The following is a 22,132-nucleotide window of genomic DNA, read 5'->3' on the forward strand; positions in this document are numbered from 1 at the left end:
GTTGAGTGACATATATCACGTCGGTGTTTTTATGCCTGCCTCTGGAAAATATCCTAGCTGGGTTTTTTTGATTGTCTAACATAACATCATCGTACACGACTAGATTGTTAACATCGCCATCAATATCATCGATACCTGGCGCATCATTGATATCCGTAATAAACTCGATGACATTTTTTTTAGCGATCGCTGATGCATTCTCGTTGAAATCTTTCAACACCTCGTAGCATCGTTGATCATCTACGCTAGGAGCAACCAAATACAACTTATCCCACTTCATCCATCTCATTATTAAATTGAGTAACAATTGCGTCTTGCCGGATCCAGATGGTCCGATGATAATCATCCGGATCGAGTTTGGTAACGCTGCAACATGCTTAACTGGTTCTCTTGTTTTAGTCGCTGAAAAGTCAATTATATTCATGTCTCTATACATAAATTATGGATCTATATTGTGTAAAGTGTAGAGTACGTACTGGCACAAATGATATGACAACCACTACAACAAAAAATAACAGATCGGCGCTTACTGGCAAGTGTGCACAATGCGGTACAAAGAAATTTAGATTTATTTCTATTAAACCCGGGGATGTTTTAAAAAAAAGCGAGGAGGTGATATTGCAGCCAAGTTATCAAAACTCCCCGGAACCCCGTGGGCAAAGTATCCAGGAGAAAAACACCTCCCAGGATATAGCTACTGTGGCCCCGGAACGCGATTAGATATCAGACTCGATGATCAAAATCAGCCCAAACCCGGTGAGTACCCAATAAACGCTATCGATAAGGCGTGTCATGCTCATGATGTTGCTTACTACAAAAGTAGCGATCTGGAACAGCATCATATCGCGGACGTAAAATTAATTCACGCGTTAAATGCTATTCCTGATAAATCCGTCAAAGAAAAATTGGCTTCATGGTTGGTAAAATCGGCTATGAAAGGTAAATTAATGATTGGAAGCGGAGCTTCTCGCGCTGGTAATTGAAAACGCTAGCGTTTATAATAACAACATGGAATCCATCTATTATTCTCCGAGAGGATACTGGAAGGGGAAGGCCGCAATTGGTAAACTCGCAAGCGCTGCAAAAGTAACGAGGGCCACTGCGGCTAATTGGTTATCCAAACAGGCTATATGGCAAATCTATCTACCACCGCCTAAACAAATCAACTTCTCGCGCTTTGATGTCAGCGTACCTAATGAAGTTCATCAGGCTGATATACTATTTCTGCCGCATGACAACGGTTACAAATACGCGCTAACCGTAGTTGATGTTGCGAGTCGATACAAACAAGCGGAGCCGTTAAAAACAAAGTCAGCAACTGAAGTAGCCGATGCGTTTGAGCGGATTTACCGAAGGGGTCCTCTGCGCTGGCCAAATCTATTACAAGTTGATCCTGGTAGTGAATTTCGCGGCGCTGTTTTATCAACGCTGAAACATCATAGCGTCGCGATACGACGAGGTCATACTGCGCTACATCGTGATCAGGCAATTGTTGAACGATTCAATCGGACTCTTGCTGAACGGTTATTTGGGTATCAATACGCGAACGAATTCATCCAGGAAAAACGATCTCGTGAATGGGTTAAAAGGTTGCCAGGCGTAATTGCAGCGTTAAATAACGAGATTACCCGAGCAATCAGCATGAAGCCCAGCGATGCGATTAAAGAAAAGTATATACCCGGAAGATCAAAAATAGATAGCGTTTCCAAAGAGCTACTGATCCTATTTGGAGTGTTACCACACATAACATATCAACGATAACACGATCAACTGGTAGACCACCGATCTATAGACTGGATTCAACTGCCCCACAGCGGGGGTTTACACGCGAGCAACTACAAGTGATACCTGACGATACTCAATTACCCCCGCGTGGTCTTAACTAGCGCCGTTGCGTCTATTGCACTCAAGACAGGTCAACCTCACATTGTTTTTGACATGACCGAGACTGTTATCGATCCTGTCCACGGTAAATTGGCGAGCGTCTTTATCCGAATAACGCCAACTCATTATACAATTGCAACTCGCGCAGTGATTATTCTGTTGTTGTCGTAACGCAATTATTAATTCGGCATCAATATCAAAACGCCGTTGTTTTTTTTTATCCTGTTGGCGGTAACCCGAGAGTTTTCTATCAATGACACTTGCATCGATGATGTCATCGTTGTCACTGGCTTCGTCAATAACAATTCTTCGAAGCTGATTTATCCTCCGTACTCGGGACACTGCAAGATAGACTAGATTCGACCATTCGATGCGATTATCAACAATCCAAACAATTGTGTCCGTGATGGTTAGTCCCTGCGAGGAATGTATTGTTGTTGCGTATCCTAGCGTCCACGGGGATTTATCAGCACGTAGCGCGTCCTCGACGACGCTGATATCAACGAGCATGATATCATTCAGCACGAGAATTTGTTTTTCTGTCCGGCCTGGAATTTCAACTTCAATGTTCTGCCGCCGTGTATCCGCGGGTCTATAACATAACGGCACTGGACGCGTTGGAAACTTTTCCTTATGCAACGTAAACAACTTCCGCTGAAGTGTGTCTCTGACTATCTTTCTACTCGCTACAATCAAATCGTTTGGTCTCCATGTTTCCCAGAATTCATTTAACGGCGTTTCCGGAATCACCTCGCGAATTATTTCACACTGAATTCTATCCGGCTGTAATCTGATTAATTTTTTAACCCCGCGCAGTTGTTCATCAAGTGCTCGGTAATCAGTATCGGTTTCTTCATAATAGTCCACAAAACCCCTTAACCAATCATGTGGACCCTCGCCGACAAATGGTGGTGGTTGGCCATGATCCCCACACATGATTACCGCTGTATTCGTGAGCAGCAACCAATCAAGAAACATTCGTAAAGTATCTAACGAAACAGTACATATCTCATCCCAAATGATAACCCCAGGAATAAATTTTTCCCCCATTCGATCAGGAGTCCACTCACCGCCGCTGTATCGAAAAAAGCTGTGATAAGTAACGGCGTCAACATTTCGTTGTTTTATCTCTCGCGCTAGTCTATGGGTCGGTGTAAGCACGATTATACTTGCCCGCGTTCGAAATAATTCAATTGCCCGAGTCGTCTTTCCTGACCCGCCACAGCTGCTTAAATAAACCGTCTTGTGTCTACAAATTGGATCAGAACACGGTGGTGCATTAGACCATTCTGACAATTTATCGCCGCGTAGGTAATTGTTCTCAACGGTGACATCTGCTGACGGGGAATAATCGCGTCGTATTTCATTTTTAATTCTCCATGTACCCCAACTCTCGTCCGGACTAGTAAACTCGGCTACGTTTTCCTTATACGCTACGTCAACATAAAACGAATCAACGGCTACTCTAACCGCGGTGTCGGGGAATCTATTTATCATCGAGAATAAATTGATAGCGGCGTAACCCAGCATAGACGCCCTCAAATGCGGGTATGCCGGGCTGTCTCCATCGCTGTAGGTAACAACTGTACCCAACTTTGTTCCATTGGACAAGAAAGCTGTTTCGCAGTTCACGTATCTATTTTTCGCCACTGCGTCCTTGATTACGAAATCATATTCTGTGTCATCTATAATCAGCCGTGAGCAATATCGTTTGTAGTCGCAGTTTTTTCCACCTTGTGTGAACTTACCGATTATTCTTCTACCGAGATCTTTTGCCTCGCGGTTTCGTTGGTTGAATATCTTTTTGGACCATTCGACGATATATTCCTCGTCGGCATCGATGTGTTTTCTGGATTCGTCAATTATGCTATCTAGACGCTCTGGTTCTGGTAACCAGACTTCAGTCTGCGCCCGATATGATATAATCGCGTCACTGACAATCAACGAAACTAGCATTTTACAATCAATCATATACCGTAGCAGCGCTATTGGCAACCACTTCTTTTCAGCCATGTGTCTACCGATCCAAATATAGCAACAGCGATGAAGTCCTGCCCCGAACTCAAATGATACTATGCGAGCGAATCCGGTTAAATCAAAATCAGGCAGTGGTCCATTAATAGCAACACGAGTCATTTCATGTCTGGGGTGTCCAAATCGTTTGAAATACTCAGCGGCGGATCCATACCCGAGAAAACTCGCTGGATAACAGGCAACCATATCAACGGAAATCATAGCGTCGCGGTTGTATTTAGTGTTCCATAGTCCACCATGATAGTATTCCAAACAACTGGATTGTACATCCGGTAGAAATTCCTTGCGCGTTGGACTCCACGCATTTTTCCTTGCTGCAACATGAGCTACAACCGATGGAATCGTAAAACAATTTGTTAGCAGTTGTTCATCATGCTCCTCAAATTCTATGGCGGTTTTTTTCATCCTGTTGTGAAATGCTTCAGTGCGATATAATTCACCGTTTGGTCTTACAAACTGATCAAAGGTATCAGCGCTGCGAAGTAACCACACTGATACAGGGTCGTTTTTACACAAATAAGCGATAGCATCAAATAGTTTCCTCTCCGCGAGAAAACCATCTTGTATAAATTCCCCCGGGATATACTTTACCGTTCTATCCCGTGGAAACACTGTGATCGCGGGCGTCCATGCGTGTTCGTTATGATCAATAATTTTGATTGGGGCCCCATTTGATTTGTACTTTGATTCGTATAATACTTCACCGGTTATCGTTGTAACGGTTATTGGAAATCTCAGCGATGTTTCTAATCTCGCTATGTCGCTGATGGTCGCTCCACGCTCTTTTACGGTTAGTTCCCACTGGTTGATTTTGCTACGTCGTAAATCAGTCAATTTGTTTCCTCGACATGCATTTGTAAAATGCTCTATTATTCGTTCTGCTACACAATTTATCCCCGTTGACTGTTTCATCGGTTTCAGTTTTCCGATATCAGGTTTCTTATTTAACGGGTATATTCCATAAACAACTGCTGTTTCAGGATACGCTCGTTCATAGTATGGTCTGTCAATTCCGGTTAACAACCCCGGCTTGGAGTCGCGGCTGACAGTGACTGTTTTCTTGTCGCTGAGAACTGGTTCAAATTTATCACGTATGATCCAATCGCCTGATTCCACCCGGACAATGAATTTTACTCTGAAGAAATACCTTTTACCGTCAAGTTGTGATATTATCGTTGCCGCGCGGTTGTCGTTCATGGTAGCATCAACAACGCCATCAATTCGAAATGTTGACCAACTATGAGATGCACCATCACGTTTGAATTCATTGATACAATCGCGTATTTTACTCAACAGGGTTTTATCGTTTATTAACGCTTTTGGTGTGTCCTTGAGGACTCTATCGAGATTGAACTTAATATTTTTCCAGGGCTTAATTGCTGCCAATCTCTCGAACTCATCCATATAATTAAAACAAGTATTTAAATGAAAGAATATAGTATAATGAATAAATGCAAATGGTTGATGATTGGGTCGATAACCCCGTGCAATAAATCATGTAGAGGTGAATTCTGCGGGTATCATTTACAAAGCGTTCGTAATGGTTCTCTTGGCCCCCTCCCGTGCTTGGTTTGTCACGTCGGTGTAAGAGGAAAATCGCAGTTGTGTATCAATTGTGGCGGAAAGCGATACAGGGAACTAAAACGCTATTACGACAAGCGAATTAAAAACGCCGTCATTGACCCCACCGCCGACTTCGTCATCAAAACCCCCCAAGACTACGTTGAAAGATTTATAATTAAACCAAATAATAAATTAGACAAATAGTATTATTATACAAATGGACCAAGAATTTCAGCCGCATCCTGTGCTCGTCAATTACGAGGCATCTCGCGACGGCATTGTTAGAAACCGCAAACTGAAGAAGCCGGTTGGTACCGTAAGTAATCAGGGGTATCTGATGTTTGGTGCCGGAAAGAAGAAGTACCATGTTCATAGGGCGGTATTTGAGGTATTCAAAGGATTAATCGAAAATGGACTTGTGATTGATCATATTAATAATAATAAGACTGATAATTCTCTTATAAACTTGCAAGCCGTCTCGCAGAGTCAAAATACCAAAAAAGGCCAAACCGGTAAATACCCAAAGAAAGCAAAACCCGTAAAGTCATTTGATACAACAACTCACGAGGAAAAAATATTTCAGTCGATGAATGAAGCCAGTAGATACTTTGACATTTGTATCGCCTCAATACGAAAAGTAGCAGAACGAGTATATCAAACAGCAATCTCAAAAAAGACCGGGCATAGAATTCGATTTTCATATATAGATACGAAGTCACCGGCGCCCATGGCGCTGACGAAGTCGCCATGACAATAAATTGTCCATTCCGGAAGAAAACAAAGTATTCAGTATTGTTGAACACCTCAGGATCGATACACGGGGTTTCATTTTTTTTTATTTAAAAACAAGATGTTCTATAAGAATAATGAATATCGAAGACATCAATAATATATTAGCCGAGATTTCAAAATTAAAAAATCAAGGAATTGAATTATCTGATGGTCTCGACAGTGAAAAAATATTATCCGATTATGAGATTATTAACGAACAATCGAAACGGGGGCGTTTTACCCTGGCCCGCGAGTACTTTTTCATAAAACGATTACAACATACGATCAATGAAAACTTGTACCACAATGACGCAAATGCATTCATTGGACTATTCACTGCCGTTGAAATAATACGAAAAAAACTCGGACGTGTTTATGAACGACGCCGGGAGATTTCTAGTAAGATCAAAAACATTAGAAGGATTATAGACGAAAACTCCGGCGAGAAATTAGAAATTGCTTCGCAATTGCAATAATGGTAGGTGAATCACTCACTACTCGGCTAGCCAGAGAGCGGCTAGCAGAGCTTAGAAAGTTCATACCGTTACGAGACAGGGTCCGAGAACAACTTCAAACGCGGCAGCAACTACAAACCGATTTTACTGTTGGAAGCGAACAACTCTTTGCCCCGGTAACTAAAGCGACCAAAGATGTTACGGCGGCAACTGTACCCGTCCTCGATGCGCTTGAAAAGATAGCGGCTCAGACCGAACAAACAAAAAGGTCTTTAGAAACACTCCCTGCAAAAATAGCGGCTGCTACAACACGGAGGCCACCACCACTCGCTATAACCGAACCACAAGAACCTTATGTTACAATGGCCGACGAAGAAGAACTAGGTGCTACCGCAAGAGAACCAGAAGAAGAAATACCGGAAGAAACACCGGAAGAAACACCGGAAGAAAAAGAGAAAAGGGGGAATATACCCCGTAATGTGCTTAGAAAGTCCACAATAGATCAAATTAGAGACCTCAGCAGCAGGAGGGAAGAATTAATTGATTTTGCTGCCAACAATTTTGCTAAGAAAACACGAGATAAGGAGCATATCAAAAGCGGTTACGAGAAAAATATAAAGTCGTTAAAGGATTGGACAAGAACAGTGTATTTAGCGAGTAAACATAAAGATGTATTACTACGTGGTGATGGTCCCGATTACGACGCATTCCACAAGAAAGTTGAAAAAAGGGTAAAACTAAAAAAAGGAAAAGGATACTCTGTTGGTAAAGAAGCCTACGGCGTTACCTGTCCTAACAGTGTTCTCAGTGATATATCACGGCTAGAGGTACTAATCGGAGGAAAACGAGCCGGAAATAACTCTCCGGAAATAATCAATGAGGCCGCTGATATTTGCAAGCGGTTATTTACGGGCGGTATCATGGACGTTAGTGCGTATCAAACGCTCATAGACGAACTCGTGGATGATTAAAAAAATTATCGTTTTTGTTAATTCTGGCTGTTTTTGGTCGTTTTTTGACCGTTTTTGGTCGTTTTTTGACCGTTTTTTGCCATTTTTTGACCATTTTTTGAGGGCAAAAACCCCAGGAAATCATTTAGAGAAAATCGATGTTTTTGCTGAAAAATCGAGAAAAAACGACTATAGGCAACAAAAAATGACCAAAAATGACCAAAAACCGGAAAAAAACCGGATTTTTATCGAGGGCAAAAACCCCAGGAAATTTTGATAAAATTTATTCCGGTTTTCCACACGGCGGTGGGAAGGGGGTGATCAATCAATGGTGATCACAATCACTAATTGAAAAACCGGTGTTTTTATAATAAAGATGATCATACACTACAACCACGATAAACCAGTACTCGTCTACGTGGTAAACTCGCGATTGCCTGTTTACCGCGCGTACTATGGAGATGGTCTCGGTAGCACCATTGCGGGGTTATTTACAAGAATGGCTCCAAAAGTAGCGCCGTTAGCCAAACAATTAGGAATGAAGGCGATTGATGTTATTCGTGATAAGGGTATTAGTGCTAATGGAGACGTTGCCGGAAAGGCGCTTTCTGCAGCAAAGGACAAACTAATGTCGTTGGTGAGGAGAAAAAAACAGAAACCACCAGTGATGCCATCAACGACGGTGATGCCTGCAAATGTCAGTAAAGTAATAAATAACGCCGTGGAAGAAAAACTAGAGTCGTTGGCGGCTCAGTCATCCACCAACGCGCCCATGAACACAATAGGGGGAGAGTGGTCTTAAACAGAATTCAAAGAAAATCGCAATTGAAAACATCAACATGATAAATAATAAAATGTTTGCGCGAACCGCTGATCCCGCGTTTGATATGGATGCCCCAGTGCGCAGGGATGATTCTGTCCGTGATTATCAATTTTATTCTTATTATGCAGCGCAACCTGACCTATGATCGCGAATTGAACTTCAAGTCCAAGATACCAGTAGATACTTTCTGCCATGTGAAGCGTTTATCGAAATTGAGGGAGAACTCGTGACAAATGCTGCCGATAATGCACCATACGCAGATGACGATCGTGTTCGAGTTGGTTTCGTCAACAACGGTATCATGGCGTTATTTGAGAGCACCAGATATCTTATTGACGGGCGAGAAATTGAATCAATAGAACGCGAGGTTGATGTTGCAACGACGATAATTGGGTTAGCGAGATACTCGGACGATTACATGAGATCGGTGGGCCCATCTATGATGTTTGCGAAGGACACCACCGATAATGCTGACCATTTTCAGTACGTTAACGTGCTAATAAAAGAAAATACCACAGTTGACCAGGTTGAAGCAACCAATCCAGATCGCAGAGCAAAACCAGGCGCTGATTTCACTGTTATAAAAAGTCTTAACGATAATTACAATATGGGATTCGCAGCACGAATGTCGATGCTAAAAAGACCACACCGGCAGTTTTCATGCGTGATTCCACTCCATCACATATTTGGATTCTGCAGAAATGTCAGAAAAGTTATCTATGGGGCTAAGCATACAATCGCGCTCACGCGAAGGGGCGATGATAACAATGCAATATGGCATGCTGCTGGCGTCGCTGCCGGTAAAGTCGTTTTAACTAAAATGGCATTGTGGATGCCGGTGCTGACTCCATCAGTTACCACGGAAGCACGATTGTTATCATTTATGGAACAGGGAGGGAAATCGTTGTTGAGTTGGCTAGCGGTAACAACTGATGCTAAAGAGGATAACGTCGCCGATACGTTTACATGGCACTTGGCATCAAAACAAGGCGTTTCAGCCCTGCGTCATATATTTATAGCACTACAGAATAGGGGACGATTGGGTAATCAAGAACACAGCCATATGATATTTGATCAATTAGGAGTCAGGGATGTTTCGCTGAGAATAAACGGACAACAGGAACCATCCGAGGATATACAGCTTAATTACGGCGACAACCATATCGCACGTGTGTACCATCGATTGCTGTCATATATGGGTCGTGATCAAAACGTCGACACTGGTTTGCAAATATCACAACTTGATTTTAAAAAGCTGTATCCGATTTATTATTTTTCGTTGGAACATCTTGATTTAACGAGACAATCCGTCGTTGATATACACTTCCGAGCTCGTATAGCCCCGGGTGGTGTTAATTACAGAGCGGTTGCTGTCATTCTCAGCGATAAATCAATGCTGTTGGAAGGTGTTGGTGGACGAATGAGAATCATTGATGCACCAGTGGAAAACATGTAATTGAAAGCACAAACGCGTTTACAATAAATGTCGTATAGTGTCGTCAGTGTAGAGTTGACTGATGGTCAAGTCAAGAAATTACGATCAAAGTCGGCTAAACAATGCGGGACCACAATAACGCTGAAGCCGTCACAGATGGCAGGTGGTAATCATAAGATATCGTTGACGGCGCGTCAAATAAAACATTTCAATAATGCGATGAAGAATAAAAAGGGTGTTCAAATAGATTTCTCGGCCGCAGCGATCAAGGACATGGAAAAGACCGGTGGGATATTTCCGTTGTTAGCCGCGATTCCGGCATTGATTGCCGCGGCGGCCCCAGCAGTGGCTAAGGCGACTGCGTTAGGAGCCGTTGGTACCGCGGCGGGGATGGCATTGAAGAAGGCAACCGGGAAAGGCTATAAAAAAAAACGATCCGTGGCCGGAAAGGGTCTAAGACTACCGGGAACCCCGTATTCATGGTACTCGGGAAAGGGTCTAAGACTACCGGGAACCGTTTATTGACTCAGGAGTCTATGACTCCCATGTCTAATTTTGATTTAATAGACGCCGCAGACGCGCTAGCGATAAAAAACTTCAGAGGTGTTTTTATGAGGGATCAATTACCGGCGGCACCAAGGAATATTGAAACCGGCATAATTAACCTCGATGGGTCCTCCGGAGCGGGAACTCATTGGGTTGCATACGCGATTGATCCGCGTGCGATCGTCTATTTTGATTCATACGGGTTAGCCCCGCCGAACGAGTTTATGCGGTATATCCGGACGTGTTCAGCCCGGGTTTTTTATTCCACGCTGCCAACACAGCAGTTAAGCGACCCGCCGATATGCGGCCGTGAAGTATTGAACGTACTCGCGGCGATTTCATCATCGCGAAAACCACCTCATGTGGTTGTAAACGAATACACTAGTGGGGTCGTAGAGGCCCGGCGGGTTAATTAGAAACGCTGTTTTTTTTTACAATAACGATGATTGATATTTGGGGACGACCTATTTCGGCGCTGAAAGGATCCACGGAAACGCCCGCCACCGATGACATAAAAAAACTAATCGAGGATGAAATCGCTGATACGTTGAATTTAACAAGTGTTGACCCAGGTGAAATAGTTGTATTTCAAGACCGCCAGGGTAAATTGAAATCCAGTAATGTGTCGCTGGATGACGTTTTAACACGACGGCGTGATGCCGCCGAGGACACTATCGCGCTGTATACCAGCGACGGACGACTCAAGCCGGGTGAACATCTGTCGACGATAACATTAGTCAAAGACGGTTTTATAAGGTTGAATAGATCGGTGACCGAACTTGACGCGCAGGTGAAAAAATCTCTCACCGAGGTGAAAAAATCTGTCACCGATATACAACTCACTACCGCTAGTTTTTTCGGGACCCCGACGGTAACCGAATGAATCTTGCAACAATAAAAAATACTATTTCGGAGTTTACAACGCTGTCGGGCCAATTTTACACGTTACGAAAAAATGTTAACAGGATCGATGACAACTTTGATAAATTCTTTGGTAAAAAAAAAACCAAGCTGGATGAAATCACAACAACTATAAATGATATCACTGCGTATGGACAGGAAATAAAAACAATCAAAACTGATGTTGCAGCGAACAAAGGGAGTGTAGACGTGCATGAACGGGAAATAGAAATAATCGGCGCTAATGTTGCAACGATCATAAATAATGTAGACTCGCATACAGGGGAAATAGGAACGATCAAAACTGATATTGTAGCGAACAAAAGGAATATAGACGCGCATACACAGGACATAATGACAATCAGAGCTGATATTGAAGCGAACAAAAAGGGTGTAGACGTGTATGGACAGGAAATAAAAACAATCAAAACTGATGTTGCAACGAGCAAAAGAAATATAGACGTGTATGGACAGGAAATAAAAACAATCAAAACTGATGTTGCATCGAACAAAAGGAATATAGACGCGCATACAGGGGAAATAGAAACAATCGAACTTGATGTTGCAGCGAACAAAAGAAATATAGACGCGCATACAGGGGAAATAGAAACGATCAAAACTGATATTGTAGCGAATAAAAAAGGTATAGACGTGCATGAACAGAGAATAGGAACGATCAAAACTGATATTGTGGCGAACAAGAATAATATAGACGCGCATGAATGGAGAATAGAAACAATCAAAACTGATGTTGCAGCGAACAAAAAAGATGTGGACGCGCATACACGGGAAATAGATACACTCATTACTAAGGTTGCAGCGAACAAAAAAGATGTGGACGCGCATACACGGGAAATAGATACACTCATTACTAAGGTTGCAGCGAACAAAAAAGATGTGGACGCGCATACACGGGAAATAGATACACTCATTACTAAGGTTGCAGCGAACAAAAAAAATGTGGACGCGCATATACAGGAAATAGATATACTCATTACTAGGGTTGCAGCAAACAAGAATAATATAGACGCGAATTTGCGGAGAATAGAAATAATCGGAACTGATGTTGAAGCGATTAAAGACGGACTACCGAGAGTAGCAGAGCAATTCGAAAAAATAAAAATTCCTCATGAGAACATCATCAACACAGTATACACAATTTGGCATGGATCATTCGATTGGACTCCTACACAGAATACAGTAAATACTACCGCAACTGTTAAGGGCATTTATCGATTGACACTGGTTTCAATGATGCAGTTTAATATATTATCGTCGAGTTCATCCGGGTTTAACAATACAATATCAACAATTATAGACAAGAACGCAACTGAACAGTTTACAATTTATGCCGTTGATGGAAATTTAGCCCAGGCAAACATCACATGGTATGTGGAATTTGTAGCGAATCTAAGTAATTAAAAACACTAGCTCTTTTAGAATAAAATGACCACCAGGGTAATTGAATCAGAGGTATCACCGACGTCATATCATTATCGATTCGATACCGCAAAAGAATTCTCCGCGAATTTGAAAACGCTTTCCGAACAATACCGCGCAAAAATAAAAAAATACCGCAGAAAAATAACCACCATCAACGCGGTTGTGTACTCGGTGTCGGGTATAGTAGCTGGCGCCGGTGTTATTTTATCCACGGTGACCACGATAGCCCCGATCGCTGTTCCAATCGCTATCTCCGCGATGACAACAATTGCTGGAGTCGCCAACGCAATCACTAAAAAGATATCATCGTATTTTCAGAAAAAACTCGACGAGTATACAGTAAAACATCAAATAGTATCCGATGCGTACTCGAAATTATCCGGGTTGATCTTGTTATCGATTGATAATTTGTTCATATCCGATGTTGAATTCTCCACGATGGTCCAGTTGTATAGCTCCGCGATGTCAAAAATCGAGGATTTTCAACTGGAAGCCGGAACCACCTGGTTGTTGAAATTAGACACTAAAAACAACGAATAATAATAATGTCGCTGAACCCCGAAGGGTCTCAATTACTTCAGCGGATCGCGGAGAATACCACTCCGGTACAAACAAATATGATATCGATAACGTCAACGAAACCCGAATTCAGTGTGAACTTCCCATCGCCGGTTCCAGTAAAGGAAATAGCACTGGCAAAATTGCGAATATATCACAGTTGGCCTAATATTCGAGCGGACGCATTTAATGGACAACAACCTAATAACTCGCTGGTTTTTGCACGGACAAATAAACCCGATGGGACCCCAGACTGGGAGGAGGTTACAATACCAACTGGGTCATACCAAATAGAACAAATCAATAAGGAATTTCAATGCAGGATAAAATCGATCACAGGAAAAGAATCAAAAATCGCTATTACGGTTCATGAACCGACGTTATCGTCGACGATTGAAATAAGCACACCGGGGTATATGGTTGATATTTATAACAGTTCAATAAGAACCATACTAGGATGGCCTAAGAATCCACCCGCGGACGCCCCCCCATCAACTATCCTCAGATACGATAACGGAGATGGTGGTAGGCATATTGCTCCATACAACGTAAATATTGCATCGGTGATAGCGATTAATCTAGTGTGCGATGTTATCGAAGGGAGTTACCAGGTGGATACCAAGCAATCAAATCAAGCTCAACAGGGGTATATCCTTTATTCGTTTTCACCAACAGCCCCTCCGGGATTTTTGATCATTGAGAGTCCGATTAATCCGGTCTATATGCGATGCCATGATCGGTTTTTAACGAGAATTAATTTTAGAATTACCGATCAGTCAAATAACCTAATTGACCTACAAGAGGAGGAGTTAGTGATCACTCTGTTTGTAAGATCATAGCAGCAGGGGGGGGCGATGACATCGACGCGGTCGTCGCTGTGTTTACCGGACGCTGACGACGCTGGGGATCGGCGCGCAGAAGGTATTAATTAAACCAAATGACGTCCGGACAATTGTCGATTTGGCCCCTTGACGATGACAACGACGACGACGTCGTTTTTTTTTTACCAGGCGCTGACGACACCGGATCCGCTGAGTGCAGAAAGTACTAATTAAGCCAAATGACGTTTGGACAAAATGTCGGATTCGCCCCCCCTGCTGCTTAACTGGCCACAAGACCAAGTGAGATTGTAGTTTGACCCTGCACCCATCTGACTCAGATTTCTTCACTTACTGCATTGCATTTGGGCCTCAGGCACATGTCATCCAGGTATACCATCTTTCCCCACTTGGGCCTTTTGTTTATTTTAGAGGCTGCTGAGTATGTGATAAAGGCACAGATTTTAGCAGGCGGTAGAGGCAGAGGGACTTTCTCTAATGGTTTCAAAGGTGGTGTTCACTTGACAAAGAAGTAAGTAGTTATGTTTGCTAAGTTGTTTTTGTTTACAATACCATAACTATTAAAGGGCAGTATAATATAGGACTTAAGCTTTTTCTGTCTTTCTACTCGTCTATCCATACAGTCATCACACATTTGTTAAGTTTAGTATTTTATGCTGTTTTGGCTGTGGTGACAGGATTTTGTAGGCGCAGAAGGCAAGACCCTTTCACCAAATGTAGATGTCATTGTGACTCATGTTTCATGTCTGAGCGTCTTTCATGGTGTTTTTCATTTCTATGATGTCACATGCACTTTTGCAGTTGCTGGCAGTTATGTTAGGATATGTATTGCAAGTGTAGCAACATCTATCAACAGTTTGTCCTTGCGCATCATAGATTTTTTACGTTAAGGTGAGCTTAACATTTAAATTAAGTTGAGTTTAACATTTTTATTGATATATTGCCTGGATGGATCCATCTTGTATAAACACATTTCTAGTCAACTTTCTTTTTTATACCAGACATAAGACAGAGTATACATGTAACATATTATGATGCTGTCCATCCATCCATTTTTGTTTCTCTACCAAACTTTGTAAGTACTATATGTGCTCACTTATAAAAACTAAAAAAAACAACAAAGCACCTGATCTGCCACTGATCTGGGTCTGTGCAGTTTGCAGTTGAACTTGCCTAATAAGTCGTACATACCGTAGTTTGCATCTGGCGCAAGGAAAACCAATATTGATTTTGGACTTGACTTGTATGCCAGATATCTTCAACAAACTTTCTAAATGGCCTGCAGTTGTGTAAAGCATCTGAAATAGATTGATTTGCTGGTAGAAAGGTCAAAGATTAAATTGATTACACCATGATATCTTGTGTTCTTTATATGTACTAAACATTATGGATGGCATGTGTTTGAGACAAGAAAGATGCCTGGTGATATGGGGTCAGCATAGCTGCCAACCCTCATGATTTTGGCATGAATTTATTGACTTTTTCAGTGATTCGCTGATTCATGGCACATGAAAAAAGTCCACAAATTTCCCAATTCTCAATTATTTTAAATATTTAATAATAAAAAAAAACGATTTCCCATTAAGTCCTAGTTATGATATCAGCAGTTGCCAAAACAGTCCGGAACTGCTGGTCATGATATTAGTGGAACTATAGTTGATTTGTACAGTTGGCCCGGTAGCAAGCATTTTAGCATATTTTAATCTATATAAGAGTAGTTTTACAAATGCTTTTGAGAGAAACTGGGGCTTAACCAGAATTTTGCCCCACGCATGCACCGCAAACACTGATTTGTAGTATATTTATTTCACAAAACATTAGCATTGAGGTCTATGGAAAAACAATAGGTACCGTGGTACCTATAGGCATCACCGTACCAATTGTTTTTCCATAGACTTAAGTGCTAATGTTTTGTGAAATAAATACGCTTTCTATCCTACCTCAGCATGCATGTCACACATGGTCATAGAGAACAATGTTAGATTATCATTTTTACAAGGATAAAACCAGGTACTCATTGCATTTAAGAGAGATAACTCTGCTGGAACTTTACGGGTTAAAAGTTATCTAGTCATAACAGACATATTTTCATCTGTGTGTACCAGATTTACTCTTAAATTTACTTAAATTTAATTTACTCTTAAAAAATACACATGTTCCCAACACCATAAGCTCCACCCACCTGGGCTTTTACAATTGATATCATTATACCATTACCATTTGGCATTGCATCTTGAGAATGTATTCACCAACAAGGAAAAAGATATTTATTGGAAAGAAAGTGAAGTTTAGTTTGGAATATACCAAAAATTGGCCTTGCATTCAGCCATCAAACACTGATATACATCATGCTTTTTGCACGCAGTGTGCCACAAATTTTAGCATTGGGCATGGTGGCAGAGACGATGTGAGGAAGCACATTGGTAGCAAAATGCACATAGAGATTCGGAAAATTAAGAACTCGCAGCAGATTTCATCTCTGGAATATTATAAGCAATCGACGAAAGAACTGCAAGCTACCAACGCTGAAACATTGTGAGTTTTTTTGTTGAACATAATCTACCTTTATCAGCTGGAGACCATGCTAAACATTTGTTCTGACAAATGTTCCCGGACTCGAAGATCACTTCATGAATTTATGTAAAAATTCACTCATTTTTATTCCTATTTTTGCTAATCGCAATCCTGGAGGGTTTGCAGCTATTTGTTGAGAAACAAATATAATTGAGCAGTGCAGCATACATGATTTTTAACATTTGATGTCAAGGTAATTTAAAGGGACATAAGTTCTTAAAGAAGCAAATTGTGTAAAGTCACACATCATTGGCAAATATAATTCCACGCCTTATAGGTTATTTAGCTCCCATTTACTGTTCAAGCTCACAAAATGCTCGTATTTCTTGATGCAAGAGTAAGTTCCAAAGGAACACACACATTAGTGTTCAATGGCATCATTGGAAAGCTTGTATTTTCACATGTGAAACTAACAGAATGAAAACTATTTCATCAGTAATTTTCTTTATTTCACACTTAAATGGAATACATTTTGTTGGATCAGATAACAACACTACATAGAAAAAGCTGGAGAAGGTCCAATTTCTGAAAGATAAAATAATCCTTGAAACTATTGGAACCCTTTCAAAACTCCTTGAAATTTCTTTGAAAAAAATCTTCATGGTTGTACAAACACTGCATTATTTACCATGTTGCATGCATTTCCTATTTTTAATACTCTTTGTTTTATTCATTCACCAATTTTGCAAACAGTATTATTCCATGACCTTGTCTGTCAAATTTTTTTTACTTATCCATAAGATAACTAAAGTTCTTGAGAATGTACCTTCACAAGACAGTAGATATGTTGTGCAAAAGAAGTCTATATTTTGGGGTGGTGGTCAAAAGATAATAAGTCAAGGTCATTGTATGTGAAAGAAGAAAAATTGTTTCTGCACAGTAACCATAGTTAAGCATCGCGTCACATACTTTTTTCAAACATTGAGAATTGTTTGCAGTTGGAGTAAGGAAGACTCCTATTGATTTTTTGATCAAAGGTCATTGTCACTGACTGAAAGAAGAAAACTGGTTTCTGTACAGTAACATCATGCATTTGACCACACATTGTGAATAGCCTGCATTTTGTGTAAGAAATAGGTTTATCGAGTTTGAGGGCAAAAGGTCAAGTTTGCTAATGAAGCTATTGATGTTGAGGTCAAAGGTCAAGGTCACTGACTTAAAGAAAAATGGTTTCTCAGCAATAACTTTAGTTCTGTTTGACAGACTTGGACTAAACTTTGTGGATGGAAAGCACTTGAGTAAGACACAGACTTATCTATTTTGTTCTCTAGATGAATTGTTGTTGTTTTAGGGTTTAACATCATTTTTAAGCACACGATAGGCTGTACATGGCGGCCAGTATTAATGGTGGAGGAAGAACCCAGGAGATCCCCGGAAAGAACCACCGATCCTCGAGAAACTACTGGCAGGCTTTCTCACATAACCACATTGGCCGAAGTTTAGATTAAGGTTATTGTGACAGAACATGGTTTTTACATACTTAAGCTTTAGACCTGATACTTTGTTCAGTGTTTGTGTAGGTCTTGAACTTGAGATATGGAAGTGGTCCTTGGATGTGAGGGTCAAAAAGTCAGCAGTCGGGGTAATTGAGTTTCAGAGAAATACGGGTGTAGATCTGACATCCAATATGGTTGCCATTATAGTCCTCTTGAAATACTTGTTGTTGCTACTCCTAATGAACAGAAATTTGTCAGCATGCGGTTTTCATGAATTGAAAATTAAAATGCAGTTGTGACAGTCATCTTAAAACTTGTTATCACTATTCCTTCTAAATGGATGGTCATATTGGCATTGTATCTTCTAGTGGTGTCTAGTTTATCCTAAATGAAAAATGTTGATCATCATTCATCCAAGATTGCCACCACAGTGGCTGATTTGAATATTTTATTTCTCAGGAATATCAGAATTGGTTTTAAGACTCAACAGTGAAAAAGAAGATATGCTCTTACCTTGAAGTCCTGGAAATTCTTTTGAGATGGTAAAGTGTCAGTCCATTTGAGGGACTGTTGTTTAATTTGGCATGTCATCATTAATTAAGAATGCATATTGCTTGATACAGATTAAAATCAGCATTTTTGTGGAAAAACTCATTGGATTGGACAGCAGATTTAGCCTATTTTTTCCCACCTCATTGTTTGGTATTACTGCTATTAATTAATTATGAAGCATTTAACTTAGTTACTGTGGCTAAAAAAATTAATATTCTTGTTTTGGGTTTAACATCATTTTGCAGTGCATGATAGACTATACATGACAGCCTTGTATTGTAACTTTAATGGTAAATATTTCTTTTAAAATGTATCAAAGCCACGTTTCAGGAAACTTGATCCACAACCTTGTAAATTTGCATATTGTGGTTAAATGTTTCAGAGAGTATAATGTGGTAGGTAAAGTTGTTTAGTCTCAGAGAGTGTAATGTGATATGCAAAGTTATTTAGTTCTAATAGTAAATATAATGTGATACATAAGGTTGTTTAGTCTCAGACAGTATAATGTGATGCATAAAGTTGTTTAGTCTCAGACAGTATAATGTGATACATAAAGTTGTTTAGTCTCAGACAGTATAATGTGATGCATAAAGTTGTTTAGTCTCAGACAGTATAATGTGATGCATAAAGTTGTTTAGTCTCAGAGAGTATAATGTGATGCATAAAGTTGTTTAGTCTCAGACAGTATAATGTGATATGCAAAGTTATTTAGTTCTAATAGTAAATATAATGTGATACATAAGGTTGTTTAGTCTCAGAGAGTATAATGTGATATGCAAAGTTGTTTAGTCTCAGAGAGTATAATGTGATATGCAAAGTTGTTTAGTCTCAGAGAGTATAATGTGATATGCAAAGTTGTTTAGTCTCAGAGAGTATAATATGATATGCAAAGTTGTTTAGTCTCAGAGAGTATAATGTGATGCATAAAGTTGTTTAGTCTCAGAGAGTATAATGTGATATGCAAAGTTGTTTAGTCTCAGAGAGTATAATGTGATATGCAAAGTTGTTTAGTCTCAGAGAGTATAATGTGATACATAAAGTTGTTTAGTCTCAGAGAGTATAATGTGACATGCAAAGTTGTTTAGTCTCAGAGAGTATAATGTGATGCATAAAGTTGTTTAGTCTCAGAGAGTATAATGTGATACATAAAGTTGTTTAGTCTCAGACAGTATAATCTGATGCATAAAGTTATTTAGTCTCAGACAGTATAATGTGATATGCAAAGTTGTTTACTTCCAATAATGAATATGTGATATATAAAGTTTAGTCTCAACAGTGAATATAATCTGATACATGTAAATAAAATTCAATCCAGATAGTGTATATGATGTGATCAATAAATTTATTGATTCCCAGTTGTGATTATGAATGTGATATATAATATTTTATCTTACAGTCCCAAGAAAATCCCAGAGATTGTGAAGAACATGATTGGGTTTAATTTAGTTACGAAACAAACTCATGGTGAAGGGGTTAAAGTGAAGAAGGTGGGTAATTAATGTTAATGTTTTTCATCATCCATTCGTTATTTACATAATCATTATTTCAGAGATGCCAGCCTTTCGAATTGTACATAAAAATAAATTTTAATTGATTTTTGACTGTACAGATACATTACAAATCAAGTCAAAATTATGAATCTAAACCTTGGATCAATTACATCCAAAGAATTGGAACATAGGCCACCCTTTCCTCATACCTCTGATGGGTGTAAACAGAACTAGTTTCAGCCCAGCCACATTCATGATGCTGCATCAGATTGGCTTCTTTACTATGTGTTAACCAGTCTGTTTTCACATATTATCTTAATGTAGATATGCAAGCAAAACTGATTGACACAGGCAAGAAGCATGGTGTAACTCTGGCAAAAGTAGCCTTTAGATATTTAGACCTGGGTACACCCAAGATTGGCCATGTTTTATAGCATCAAAGAAGTGATTCACAATCATATTATAATATATATGGCTCTGACATTGACATCAGCCACAGTAGCAGATATGATGTGCAAGTCATCAGAACATTGACAAACCTCATAGGTAGTAGCAAGATGTTGTCACACATTGAGAAACCTCTTAGGTAGTAGCAAGACATTATCACACATTGACAAACCTCATAAGTAGTAGCAAGATGTTGTCATGCATTGAGAAACCTCATAGGTAGTAGCAAGACATTGTCACGCATCGAGAAACCTCTTAGGTAGTGGCAAGACATTATCACACATTGACAGACCTCATAGGTAGTAGCAAGATGTCATGCATTGAGAACCTCATAGGTAGTAGCAAGACATCACACACTGAGAAACCTCATAGAAGTAGCAATACATTATCACACATTGGCAAACTTCATTATCTTACACTGACACGTCTGATAGGTAGTAGCAAGATGTCACTCACTGAGAAACCTCTTAGGTAATAACAAGACATTATCACACATTGACAAACCTCATAGGTAGTAGCAAGATGTTGTCATGCATCGAAAAACCTCTTAGGTAGTAGCAAGACATTATCACATATTGACAAATCTCATAGGTAGTAGCAATATGTCTTGCATAGAGAATGTCATAGTAGCAAGATGGTGTCACACATTGAGAAACCTCATAGGTAGTAGCAAGACATTATCACACATTGGCAAACTTCTTAGGTAGTAGCAAGATGTTGTCATGCATTGATAAACATCATAGGTAGTAGCAAGACATTATCACACATTGGCAAACTTCTTAGGTAGTAGCAAGATGTTGTCAAGCATTGATAAACATCATAGGTAGTAGCAAGACATTATCACACATTGGCAAACTTCTTAGGTAGTAGCAAGATGTTGTCACGCATTGATAAACATCATAGGTAGTAGCAAGACATTATCACACATTGGCAAACTTCTTAGGTAGTAGCAAGATGTTGTCATGCATTGATAAACATCATAGGTAGTAGCAAGACATTATCACACATTGGCAAACTTCTTAGGTAGTAGCAAGATGTTGTCACGCATCGAGAAACATCATAGGTAGTAGCAAGACATTATCACACATTGACAGACCTCATAGGTAGCAGCAAGACATTGACAAACCTCATAGGCAGTAGCAAGACATTGTCACACATTGACAAAACTCATTGGTAGTAGCAAGACATTATCACACATTGGCAAACTTCATATGTATTGATGACAAGACATTATCATACATTAACAAGCCTCATAGGTAGCAGCAAGACATCACATATTGACAGACCTCATAGGTAGCAGCAAGACATTGTCATGCATTGACAAACCTCATAGGTAGCAGCAAGACATTGTCACGCATTGACAAACCTCATAGGTAGTAGCAAGATGTTATCATACATTGGCAAACTTCATAGGTATTGACATTATCATACA

General features: G+C 40.1%; 1 protein-coding gene across 1 annotated transcript in view; it reads left to right on the forward strand.

Moving 5' to 3' along the window:
* LOC149787868 (succinate--CoA ligase [GDP-forming] subunit beta, mitochondrial-like) overlaps nucleotides 1-22,132 on the forward strand; it is a 63,506-nt gene that overhangs the window by 13,968 nt on the left and 27,406 nt on the right. Inside the window, exons 3-4 of the mRNA XM_089974104.1 lie at nucleotides 14,613-14,712; nucleotides 20,160-20,250. Of these exons, the coding sequence (XP_089830230.1) occupies nucleotides 14,613-14,712; nucleotides 20,160-20,250 (191 nt within the window). The remainder of the gene's footprint in view (nucleotides 1-14,612; nucleotides 14,713-20,159; nucleotides 20,251-22,132) is intronic.

Source organism: Sinohyriopsis cumingii, chromosome 11, assembly GCF_028554795.1.
Source record: "Sinohyriopsis cumingii isolate HCF-2022 chromosome 11, ASM2855479v2, whole genome shotgun sequence".
NCBI lineage: Eukaryota > Metazoa > Mollusca > Bivalvia > Unionida > Unionidae > Sinohyriopsis > Sinohyriopsis cumingii.